Source organism: Trichomycterus rosablanca, chromosome 1, assembly GCF_030014385.1.
Source record: "Trichomycterus rosablanca isolate fTriRos1 chromosome 1, fTriRos1.hap1, whole genome shotgun sequence".
In the NCBI taxonomy this organism is placed as follows: domain Eukaryota; kingdom Metazoa; phylum Chordata; class Actinopteri; order Siluriformes; family Trichomycteridae; genus Trichomycterus; species Trichomycterus rosablanca.
The window spans coordinates 51,301,299-51,314,560 of NC_085988.1; the positions used below are offsets into that span (position 1 = coordinate 51,301,299).

The 13,262-nt window shown below is 39.2% G+C and overlaps 1 protein-coding gene across 2 annotated transcripts in view; it reads right to left on the reverse strand.

The window, feature by feature from the left end:
• Positions 1 to 13,262, reverse strand: part of anks1b (ankyrin repeat and sterile alpha motif domain containing 1B) — a 215,732-nt gene that overhangs the window by 132,322 nt on the left and 70,148 nt on the right. For both annotated transcript variants that reach the window (XM_062994177.1, XM_062994186.1), the window contains exon 6: positions 10,495 to 10,631. In XM_062994177.1, the coding sequence (XP_062850247.1) occupies positions 10,495 to 10,631 (137 nt within the window). The remainder of the gene's footprint in view (positions 1 to 10,494; positions 10,632 to 13,262) is intronic.

Consider the following 13,262-nt stretch of genomic DNA (forward strand, 5'->3'; position numbering starts at 1 on the left):
CTACAATTACTGACTGTAGTCCATCTGTTTCTCTACATACCTTTTTAGCCTGCTTTCACCCTGTTCTTCAATAGTCAGTAACCCCACAGGACCACTACAGAGTAGATATTATTTAAGTGGTGAATCATTCTCAGCACTGCAGTGACACTGACATGGTGGTTGTGTGTTAGTGTGTGTTGTGCTGGTATGAGTGGATCAGACACAGCAGTGCTGCTGGAGTTTTTGAATTGACACTCCTACCTAGTTGGTCCACCTTGGTCCACCATTTTTGGTTGGTGGACTATTCTCAATCCAGCAGTGTCAGTGAGGCGTTTAAAAACTCCATCAGCATTGCTGTGTCTGATCCACTCATACCAGCACAACACACACTAACACACCACCACCATGTCAGTGCCACTGCAGTGCTGAGAATGATCCACCACCCAAATAATACCTGCCTGACTGGCACAGAGGTGACTGGCACAGAGGTGGTCCTGGGTCCTCCTCCTATATGGTAAGTGGAGCTGATAAAATGGACAGTGAGTGTAGAAACAAGGAGGTAGTTTTGTTCTTGTTCATTATTTGCTACAGTCTGAAGGTGAACCAGCTGGCCATTCAAAAAGTAGTAAAGGAAAATCTGTGTAAGAAGAATAAACAACTGCTATAACATGGAGCCTCCTTCATTGGCCAAATCAATAATGACACAACAGTCATGTCAACAAGAAATCTCATTTACTTTTTAGTTAGTGCACCACATTTCATTGAACAGCGCTAGCAATTTTGGGAAACTATGCCCATAAATCTGGGACATCTGGTGACCTTATAGGAGCAACGACCTGTTGTTGGAGAAATAAGCCTTTATTCAGCAAGCGCTCAGAGAGTGAAGAATTTATGAATTGCAATTATGTTAATTATTCTGTGAGCACAAGGACTGCAGGGCGATGAATGTCATTAAGTCTCCCAATGGGACATCCTAAACACAAAAGATCTCTTCTTATACTGCAAATGCTAATGTAGCCCAACTATAGCCTAAAACATGGCACTGTGATTTACTACCATGCTGTTACCCTCAAAGTATCTTTTTATGCTTGGAATTATGCTCATTTTGTAAGGATTACACATCTGCATTAGCATGCTACTAGGCTTGGCTGTACCATCTGTGCTGAGGGTGTACAGGGAGCCATGGCCTCTTTTTTCAGTCACTTTAGACTGGATCAGTTTTTATAGTGGCTCATTTGCTGCCACTTTCAAAAACATCAGCTCATGCCCTAGCTAAAATGCTTTCAGAGCATTAGGGAAGCATTGGATTAGAACTGTTCATGTTCAGCATGTCCCTGACTATAGAATAGAATACCTGTATTTGCATATATACATATACAGGTGTACAGTACAACGATTTTTTTTTTTGCATATCCCAGCTCGTATTGGAAGCTGGAGTCAGAGCGCAGGTTCAGCCACCTTACGGCACCCCTGGAGCAGACAGGGTTAAGGGCCTTGTTTAAGGGCCCAACAGTGGCTGAATGGCAGAGCTGTGATTCAAATTCTCAACCATTTGATTGATAGCCCAAAGCTCTACCCACTAGGTTACCACTGTCTCTACGCTATCAAGTCTAGCTTATTCTATGCTGATTCTTAAATAGAAGAAGCAGGACAAATAGGGTGCAGTCTAAAAGTATACTACATGACCAAAAGTATGTTAACACTTTTTTGATAAGTAGGTTAGGAAATAAAGAACAGGTGCAGAACGGGGGGGGGGGGTGCTTCTTAGCTTCTCAATGGGCGCAAGACACACAGCAACACCCTGGATGGGGCGCCAGTCCACCGCTGGACAGACACAGACACAGACACACACACACACACACACACCCATTCACCCACAGGGCAACTCAGTGTCTCCAATTAACCTGACTGCATGTTTTTGGACTGTGGGAGAAAACCAGAGCTCCCAGAGGAAACCCACGCAGACATGGGAGAACATGCAAACTCCGCACAGAAAGGACCAGGACCGCCCCGCCTGGGGATTGAACCCAGGACCTTCCTGCTGTGAGGCGACAGTGCTACCCACTGAGCCACCACACCGTGCCGCCCTACATACAATTACATAAATCAAATCTCAATGGACAAACAGTGACAGTTAAATGGGTAGTAAGTTTTATCGCACTATCATAAGTGTGTCATACCCATATTTAAACAGGGAGTCATACCTATCATCTGTTATATGTCCTTATAAAGTTTCAAACTAACTTTAATAGTAATGTCATCACAAGAACTGTTTGTCAGCTTCATGGATGGTGTTTCCATTTCCAAACAGGTTGACACCACACAATTCTTCACTGAGTCACATTGTCATATTGTTGGGAGACCAGAGTACCCAAAGAACATACACAAGATCATGCACATAACACTCCTTACAGACAAGGCGGCCCAGAATGCTGTACACATACCAGCAAGTGTTTCAGTACTGTACAAATGCTTATAAAATCCCATTTCATATGACTGTGATTTTCTACAGTGATCACTGTCACACACACACACACACACACACACGCACACACGCACACACACACACACACACACATTCATACTTAGTTCTATACAGCAGCAATCTCCATGGAAACTGATAAAGCTGCTAGACCACTGTGTGCAGCAGCAACAACAAAGCCATATAAAGCACTTCCTGTGTCAAAAAACAGCCATCACAGACAAAAATCCTTTCACAGCATCATTCAGCTTTTAGCATCTGTCAGTGCATTAATGACGTATGGTGTGACCCACAAAAATACAAAATCTAGTAAATCTGTAAATCTAGTCATTTCTAAATGGATGTTCCTATTTGTTAATGATCTGTGACCATTGACAGGCTTTATTTAGTTATGACAATAAAGCAGCCCTTGAACATAGCGTCAAAAGCGAGTCATCTACTTATAATGTATTTTGCTGGGGGCTGCAGCTCTGTAGATTTGGCTGGCATGGCTGTATTTCTGTACTCTGCTTCTCTGAATCATTGTTTTGTCTGTTTTTTTCATCTTCATTTACCTCTTAACCGAATGAAGTGAACTGGCCAAAGTGCTGAACAAAAATCACTGGAACCTGTTCCAATTTGGAAGTGTGTTGCAGGCATCAAATTTATATTTACAAAACACAATAAAGCTTATCATTCACAATATTGGAAATCTGTTCTTTCTATTTACAGTTAAATACAGATTCAAGAGGATTAAGAAACCACAGATTTTTCATTATATTGTGTTTTACAAAATGTCCCAACTTTTGAGGAAATGGGGTTCGTAAGATAAATGCATTTAGGTAATCGTCGCAAATTATAAAAATTATTATATATTTTGTGTGTTTTGTGGGCATTAGAATTAATACTGTCCTTAGAAATAAGCACTTGGCTTTGGCCATTCCCCCACCTTAGCCAGTGGTATTATGTTTAAGCGATAGTTTTAAAGGTTTTATTTTATCTTTAAAAGGTTTTCATTTACCAATGCACTTTTCCCTGGTCAAGGTTAACTTAATGTACAACCCCAAATCAGAACATCAGACAGTATAGAACAGTATGGAAAATACAAATAAAATAAAAATGCAGTGTTCCTTACATTTACTTTTATTTGATTGCAGACAGTTTGAATCTAAGATATTTCATGTTTTGTCTGCCCAACTTCATTTCATTTGTTAATATACCTCCATTCCTGCATTTCACGCCTGCAACACAAAAAAAGCTGGGACAGGGGCAATTTAGGGCTAGTAATAAGGTGAAAAAATAAAATAATGATGTGATTCCAAACAGGTGATGTCAACAGGTGATTGTAATCATGGTTTGGAACAAAAGCAGCATCTAGGAAAGGCTGAGTCTTTGATAAGCAAAGATGGCCAGAGAATCTCCTGTTTGTCAACAAATGTGTAAGATAAATTATTAAAATGTTTAAAAACAATGTACCTCAAAGAAAGATTGGAAGGGATTTGCATATTTCTCCCTCTACAATGCATAATATAATTAAACGATTCAAGGAATCGGGAGGAATTTCAGTGCGTAAAAGGCCAAGGGCGCAAGCTTAAGCTGAATGCCCATGATCTTCGATCCTTCAGACGACACTGCATCAAGAACCGTCACTCAATAATAGCTGATATAACCACATATGCAATGAATTACTTTAGTGACTACCTGGATGAGTTGTCAATGTTTTGTGGGAGAAATTTTGGTAGGATGGTCACATTTGAAAAGTTTCACCACTGTTCTAAATGTTATGGATATTGCCCATACATACAGTATATAGACTATGTGAATATTGTGAATATATATACAGTGGTTGCTGGAGTCCCAGAGTATTAGCAATGGCTTTATAAGCCTTTCCAGACTAGTAGATTTCAATGTCTTTGCATCGCATCTGTATTTGAATCTCTTGCAATGTGGCATCATGTGCTGCTTTTGAGACCTTCTAGTCTGCTTCACATCGGTAGACAGGTTCTATTTAATGATGTTTAGATTCATCAGGTCTGGGTGTAGCTTCTGAAATTGTAAACTGAATTCGGTTACCTGGTTGATTTAGAGGCTAAGGGGGCAATTACTTTTTCACATAGGGTCAGGTAGGGCTGAACAGTATTTTATATTAACTTAAGTTATCTTGGTCTAATACTAAAAGTAGTTAATCTGATAGATACGTGTAACAAATATGCAAAAATGGAAGAAATTGGGAGGGAGGCAAATTCTTTTTTTCACAGCCCTGTAACTAGTGGTTGGAGTTTAGCTAAAGAAAGAGTAGTTACTTGAGCAGTGTGTGCAGATGTGTGTCAGTGCTCAAGTGTATAACATCTTTGTCAGCATAGAGGAACATAGGGAAGATCTCTTCGTGAACAATGCCAACTCTCATCCCACCCATCCACCTGTTACCTGTTCACAGTGCCAGTTTGCCACAGTTGTATAGAAGGAGATCCACTTCCATTTAATTAATTAAAGCTGTAATTCCACAACATAAAGATAACATCTCTTCCATTCCCTCTTTTCTCATCACACAGTGAGTGGAGAATGAAGTAAGCACTGTACACCACTTGACAGAAAAAGCCTGCAGCAGGTGCAATCCAGATAAAGTAATGGAGAGATAAAAAAGCTGAAAGGGCAGAGGCCTGATCCTCTTCATCCAAGTCTGGATACACACAATAGTTGTGCGAGCTATTCTCCCATGATTGTTCTAAATGTTTTGTATTGTTTATGGGGGAAAAGTTTAAAGTATTCATACAATCAGCTTTTTAGGCCAATACTAAAAAACACCAAACTAGATAACACTGGTTTATTAACAAAAATCTTACAACTGCTGAAAAAGCACAAGAAGCACAGTGTCACCTTTTTGTGGTTTGTTACTGCAATACCTGGCACACCTTTTCTTTCAGAGCAATGATGTCGGACCGTGAGGTTTCACTAGTTTTCACTGACAATGGATGTCAGCATTCTGTTTATTTCCCTGGAAAGAAGCGTCCTTACATCAAAAGTTCCAATGTCCTTCTTTCTGAGAGTTTGGTTTGGGTGAGTTGACAGCAGCGGTCATAAGCCCGTCACAAAATGGCAACATTCAGATCTCATCTCTGTGCTTTCTGTGTCCTATCCCCTGTTTCTCTGTTAGATTATGGACCCTATATTTTATATTGTTATTTCCTTTGTTACGTTGTATTACATTGGTCATTTTACTTTCCATATTGCCCCCTGTTTAGTTTTTGGTTATTCAGCCACAGGATTATTCTATCTGACTTGAGGTTAAATTTCTTCCCTACTGGTTGTGTGGGAATTTGCCTCGCTCTCACTTCCCTGTTACACTAGGAATTATTTGGAAATTTGGAAATTCACAATATTCTGTTAACATCTAAAAATATGGAGCATAACTCACTAAATTTGGATTTATAGTCTATTACACAATACAATCTATTGGTGTGTGTGTGTGTGCATAAATGGTTGTGTTGTATAGAGGTGAGTGCAGTAAATTTACTACATAACATAGATATATAGATAAAATAGATATATAGCAAATAACTTCCAGACTAATAATATATATATATATATATATATATATATATATATATATATATATATATACAGTGATGGCATAGTTACCTTTAAAAAGTAACTTAGTTACTTTATTGATTACTTGATTTTAAAAGTAACTTAGTTACTTTATTGATTACTTGATTTTAAAAGTAACTAAGTTAGATTACAAGTTACTTTATTAGTTACATTCAGCAGCTGCCGTAATGCAACTGGAGCTGCGTAGGCGATTGAAGCGGAATAAGAAACAAGAAAGATAGCGGAAAACTAAGTCCTCTGTTCACAAGTGTAAGTAAGAAAAAATTTTTTAGAGACAAATAAATAACAAAAAGACGATAAATATCCAAAATTTTGGCGAGTGGGGTTTGTAATGAGTCTGTAACTATGGTGATATTACGTCATCACGTCCCCACGTGTAGTACGTAGCGGTGTTGTGTGCATACTGCACACTTCTGTACTGAAAGTATGTACTTCTTTACCGGCTGAGTAGTGCATACTTCCTCCAATCTAGTACGTACTCTGTAAGTATGCGATTCCGGACGCAGCTCGTGACTTAATTGTCGCATAGGCCAGACGTCACTCCCCGAGACGCAAAAATAGTAACGCACAGTAACTTGGATAAGTAACTTTATTCTGATTACTGGATTGGAAATAGTAACGCGTTAGACCAGTACAAGAAATTATCTAACATGCAGCTTACTTGACCTGAGTGAACATGAGGCTGCATATTTAACTGTAAAATGCAAACTAACTAGAGTTATCTATATAGTACCATAGTATGTGTTTTAAAACTGACAGGTTTTGTCACCTTAAATGTGTTTTCTAAACACTGTCATGGAAAAAGAAGGTGAGATGATAAATGAAAACAGATAACAGATTACAGTTGACTGGATTAGGGAATTTATTGGCACGATCGGGGGTTCTTGTAGCAGTGGAATAGCTGAAGAACAAAAAACAGATCTTGTGGCGCTTTCTTTATACTGCTCTAGTCACATAACATAATAATAATAATTGGGTGTTGGACTTTGGAACTTTCATTCTATGCTAACTGTTGTTTCTTATCTGCTTACAACAGCTTAACAACAGACATGTTGCTTGTATATGTACTTAAGACTCCCAGCCACATCTCAGGCAGCCACATATGGATTTAACAACTATAAGTATTCAATGTACAAGCAGCAAAATACTAATATTCAGGTGATATCAAACATAATATCTATTTTTTCATAACAACATGTACAGTGTATCACAAAAGTGAGTACACCCCTCACATTTCTGCAAATATTTCATTATATCTTTTCATGGGACAACACTATAGACATGAAACTTGGATATAACTTAGAGTAGTCAGTGTACAGCTTGTATAGCAGTGTAGATTTACTGTCTTCTGAAAATAACTCAACACACAGCCATTAATGTCTAAATAGCTGGCAACATAAGTGAGTACACCCCACAGTGAACATGTCCAAATTGTGCCCAAATGTGTCGTTGTCCCTCCCTGGTGTCATGTGTCAAGGTCCCAGGTGTAAATGGGGAGCAGGGCTGTTAAATTTGGTGTTTTGGGTACAATTCTCTCATACTGGCCACTGGATATTGAACATGGCACCTCATGGCAAAGAACTCTCTGAGGATGTGAGAAATAGAATTGTTGCTCTCCACAAAGATGGCCTGGGCTATAAGAAGATTGCTAACACCCTGAAACTGAGCTACAGCATGGTGGCCAAGGTCATACAGCGGTTTTCCAGGACAGGTTCCACAGGTTCCACAGGCTTCGCCAGGGTCGACCAAAGAAGTTGAGTCCACGTGTTCGGCGTCATATCCAGAGGTTGGCTTTAAAAAATAGACACATCAGTGCTGCCAGCATTGCTGCAGAGGTTGAAGACGTGGGAGGTCAGCCTGTCAGTGCTCAGACCATACGCCGCACACTGCATCAACTCGGTCTGCATGGTCGTCATCCCAGAAGGAAGCTGACGCACAAGAAAGCCAGCAAACAGTTTGCTGAAGACAAGCAGTCCAAGAACATGGATTACTGGAATGCCCTGTGGTCTGACGAGACCAAGATAAACTTGTTTGGCTCAGATGGTGTCCAGCATGTGTGGCGGCGCCCTGGTGAGAAGTACCAAGACAACTGTATCTTGCCTACAGTCAAGCATGGTGGTGGTAGCATCATGGTCTTGGGCTGCATGAGTGTTGCTGGCACTGGGGAGCTGCAGTTCATTAAGGGAAACATGAATTCCAACATGTACTGTGACATTCTGAAACAGAGCATGATCCCCTCCCTTCGAAAACTGGGCCTCATGGCAGTTTTCCAACAGAATAACGACCCCAAACACAACCTTCAAGATGACAACTGCCTTGCTGAGGAAGCTGAAGGTAAAGGTGATGGACTAAACCCAATTGAGCACCTGTGGCGCATCCTCAAGTGGAAGGTGGAGGAGTTCAAGGTGTCTAACATCCACCAGCTCCGTGATGTCATCATGGAGGAGTGGAAGAGGATTCCAGTAGCAACCTGTGCAGCTCTGGTGAATTCCATGCCCAGGAGGGTTAAGGCAGTGCTGGATAATAATGGTGGTCACACAAAATATTGACACTTTGGGCACAATTTGGACATGTTCACTGTGGGGTGTACTCACTTATGTTGCCAGCCATTTAGACATTAATGGCTGTGTGTTGAGTTATTTTCAGAAGACAGTAAATCTACACTGCTATACAAGTTGTACACTGACTACTCTAAGTTATATCCAAGTTTTATTTCTATAGTGTTGTCCCATGAAAAGATATAATAGAATATTTGCAGAAATGTGAGGGGTGTACTCACTTTTGTGATACACTGTAAATATAAATGTCATGTACAGGTTTGGCTGCTGTTTAATAAATCATTATTACTTCCCAACCTTTCCAGAACCACCAGCAAATCCGTTTTCACTGGGTGCAGGGCAGGAATACCCTGAATAGGGCAGAGTGCTTCAGCAATCCCCCGACCACAGAGATTCTCTGACTCACTCTGAGGTGGTTGGATAGCGAAAAACATTGCTGACCACCCAGTGTATCGTCATACTAGTATATGTGGATCAATGGAAAACTGGTTCATACTGGAACAAACCAATTTGTATGCAAATTACGGGTTTTGTTAGACCCTTTCACCCAAACAACATTAATTCTTTCATTGTCTGTTTTACCAATGCTTTATCTTTTTTAAGGTCACAGTGGGACCACAACAACATAACAATTGTAATTAGAAAGAACCCAGCATAAGAAAGTTATTGTTACAGCAAATCTCACACCAAAGATGCATTTTTTTGTGTATCTACAGTATATGTGTAAACTGGTGTTCAGAAAGAATTACTAACCTGATTTAGTGTATGGCAGATAATGTGTGTACATGCACAAAAATGTCATATATGCTTAAGAGAGCAGATGCAATAGTTATTCAATATTCATTATTATTCATTATTTCATGACCTTCAGTGAGCTGCAGCATTTTAAAAATAAAATCAAAAAGATTAAACTGTGGCCACCAGCGATCAACTCTCAGAGCTGACACCAGCCTTGTCAGGTGCATAATAGACACAACTGGCTGTGTCTGAGTTAAGAAAGGTCAGATGGGAATTCACCTCCTGTCACGAGAATTAGAGGAATGGTGTGATCCTTTGTATGTGTTCACCCGTGTGGGAAGAGGCCAGCCTGCAGCCTGTCTCTGCTAGTAAGAGTGCTGTTTAAGTAGCAGGGTGCAGGAGTACATTGGGAAATTGAATAGATCCAAAATTGGGAAAATGCAATGTGGGGTAAATGTCTGTTTAGAAAGTAACACTTGTGGAGTTGAACCTTTTCATAGTTATCACAGTACTTATTAGGTAAGCCAACAGCACTATCTATAATAGCCACCACACTTCTAGGAGAGTTTGATGCAAGATTTTGAGGGAGGTAATGATGTTAGCCAGCAAGGTTTGGATCGCAATCAGTGTTTTGATTCATGTCAAAAGTGTTCAGGTTGAGGTCTGGACTCTATTCAGTCAAACTTCTCAAATCATGCCTGTATGGAGCTTACTGTGTTTATAAAGTTTGAAGCATGTAATTTAATTTATGGTATTAGTTTAACACAAGATTTGACAATGGGTGAAGCTAAATCACTTAATATTTAAGCAGGGGGTTCAAATACTTTTAGCCATATAGTGTATAATTTAAACAAATAAAGTCACCTTTCAACACCTGGGTCAAAAGTTAATAGTTCACAAACATGGTCTATGCCCACTAAGGGGGTCAAATGCTTCAGAGACAAAATTTGGCACAACAGCAGCTTCCTTTATATGACAATGATGTGTGATAGTGGCACAAGTAAAATATTAACAGCTAGTTTTTGGAAATTAAAATATTAGATATTCATATTTTGTTTATTGGTTAATCATCAGTAAATGTAGTAAAAGCTGAACATTTTCATGTGGAGGTGTAGCTCTCTCTCTCTCTCTGTATGTGTTTCAACATACCTGGGGGCGGATGACTCTCTCAATGTTCTTCAGAGCTGTATCAGGGGAGGGAGGGGAACAGTCTGGAGTTGGGCCGCTGTAGTTATCACCATGGTGACGCTGCTCCACATCACTGGTCGAAACGTTGGATGAGTGGCCTTGAAATAAAGACAGTATAAGGCAGAAATCTTTAATTAAGACCTAATTAACTAAATCTGTCAATGACGCACAGGTCTAGTGTTGATGTTTGGTTTGAATTTTTACATTTAAAGCTTTACTCAAACCTGTGGGCAAAGTTCAGGCAGTTTCATGCTACATACTCGTGCTGATCACACAATAAGTCAGAGACCTTGGTAAATTTTAAGCACAAGCGGGTACTTTCTCAGAGTTTGGTAACCTAGTAATGTGAAAGATAGTGGTGATACATGATGTAACTAGCTCAGCAATCACACACAAAACAACAAATGGAATGTGTAACCTCACAAAGGACGTCTAATTAGTGAGTTACATAATTGCACTAACTGCCCTGATCTTTAAATGCTAACTGACAGACCCATGACTGCTTGGTATTTTGCTGATTTACAGAAGACACAGGAATGGCATCCTTCCCACGAAGAAAGCAGGGTCATTTTCTCAAGGCCACAGATGGCTGTGGCACTAATGGGATTCCAATTTAATATCTGTGGACAGCAGAAAAATGCTTCATCGTTATACCACTAATTAGCCAACTATGTACACAGCATGAGAAAAAGAAATAAAAGCAAACATCAGATTCATGTGCATCTGCTGAGTATCTCATTTCAAAGCTATGCTCATCATGATTAGTGGGCAATAAGTACTACAGTTGGGCAATAAGGTGTGCTTGCAGCTTGTATTTATGCCAACAGATTTGGATAGGACTGTGCTCAAATTACTTTTATTTACTTACAAAGTTTTCACTTTAAAAATAGTAAATTAGGTTTATTTAAGTATTCTACGCTTTAAAGTAGGGGTGTCAAACTCAAGGCCTGCCACATCATTTTATGTGGCCCGTGAGAACTTAAAAGAAGTGTGATTGTTGTGATAGGTCGAGTAGTTACAGAGACGTACTTATAATTTAATGGGGCACCTGCGCCTTTAAGCGCCAACCGTTAACATCATAGTCATGGCAACTAACTTTGACTTTGCTAAGAAGCCATGTCACTTTTACATTTTAGAGGCAAAAGAACGTGTGGTAAAGTCAGCAGCTCAAAAAATAATAAATAGAAGTGAATTCTCTTGCAATCCAATACAGAAGCAGCGCCTGTAAGTAGTAGACATGTATATTCTCAGTTGTTTGTAAATGTTTAGCGAGTATGCTACAGCATTTCAGTTATGAATTTACCGTAATTCCGTAATTAAATATGATTATTACCGTTACTATTACTACTCGTAAGCGCTATTTTACGTTTGGTTAAATTTCATATTGATGTAACACTTAACTACAGCTATGTGCATGTACTGTATTAAGTTTTTTTATTGTTTTTATTGTTTGTATTTTGTAGTTTTACTCCATTCTGGTGCACACACTGTACAGTTGGGAAGCAAATAAAACCAACGTAACTGTATTTTTGGAGGGAGCTGTCTGTCTGTCTAGCTGAGAAAGGGGGAAAACTTGGCAAGGGCAGAACAACTGTCTTAAAATACACTGTAAAATCATACAATAACTGCATCTCTCACAATGCATGCTGATTTTGTGACCTGCAAAGTGAACGCATCCCGCCACTAGATGATGTTGAGAAATAATTACAAACAATCCCAAAGTGTACAAGAAGAGAAAATTGAAGCAGAAGGAAGGAAATTCAGTGAAAGATGGGAAAGTGAATACTAGTTTGTGCTTCAAGAAGAATAAATTTGGCATTTAGACACCAAACAGAATTTAGCCTCCAAGAAAAACAACACATTGTCCAAGACTTAAAAGGCAGACTGCAATCACAGCAGAATACATAACAATCGGCCCTTTGAGGGCCACCATAATGCAGATGTGACCCTTGGTGAAAATGAATTTGACACACCTGCTTTAAAGGAGTCCAGACTACTAAACAGCCCCGGACTATGTGATATTTTACCTCTAATAAACCTTACAGGTGTAATATAGTAGTGAAAATGTTATGTTCTCCTGACATCTATAAAAATCTGATATGTCAGTAAGACAGCTATATAATAAGACATAATACAAAGTGCATATTGGCACTACTCCTAAATCAAACGGAGGTGTAATTTACACTACACTGGCTGACACTTGGCACTGCGCATTGTGATTTAAGGCCTGTGAGTGGCTGCTCAGTCATACACTCAGTAATGTTCCAGGTGAACAGGTACTGGAACTCAGTGTTTAGTGTTGCAATGCTTATGCAATCGCTGGTCCTGTGGCCATTCACATTATAAGTGAGCTGTTGTTACATTTTAACTTGACAAAAACTATATTATCTTGCCAGGCTAAATGTCACTAAACACTAATGATGGTGTTCTATTAAAATTGTTTTATTTTATGTACCCGATAGTAAATAGGTGCTTCTAAATTTTGGGCATAAATTTCTACTGTGACTCAGATAAATCATTATGTTTTTGTAAGGCATCAATTTATCAACTTTTTTCAGATTCTAGTAACCTATAAGAACACAAAAATATGCAATCAAATATCAACCAGCTAAACAATGATAATAATGGACAATGGGAGACTTAATCTAAGAACTAATTTAAGAGTTGAAAAGATGGTAAAGAAGGTAAATCAGTCTGAACCTGCTGAAGTGACGATTTACTGTAGCTCA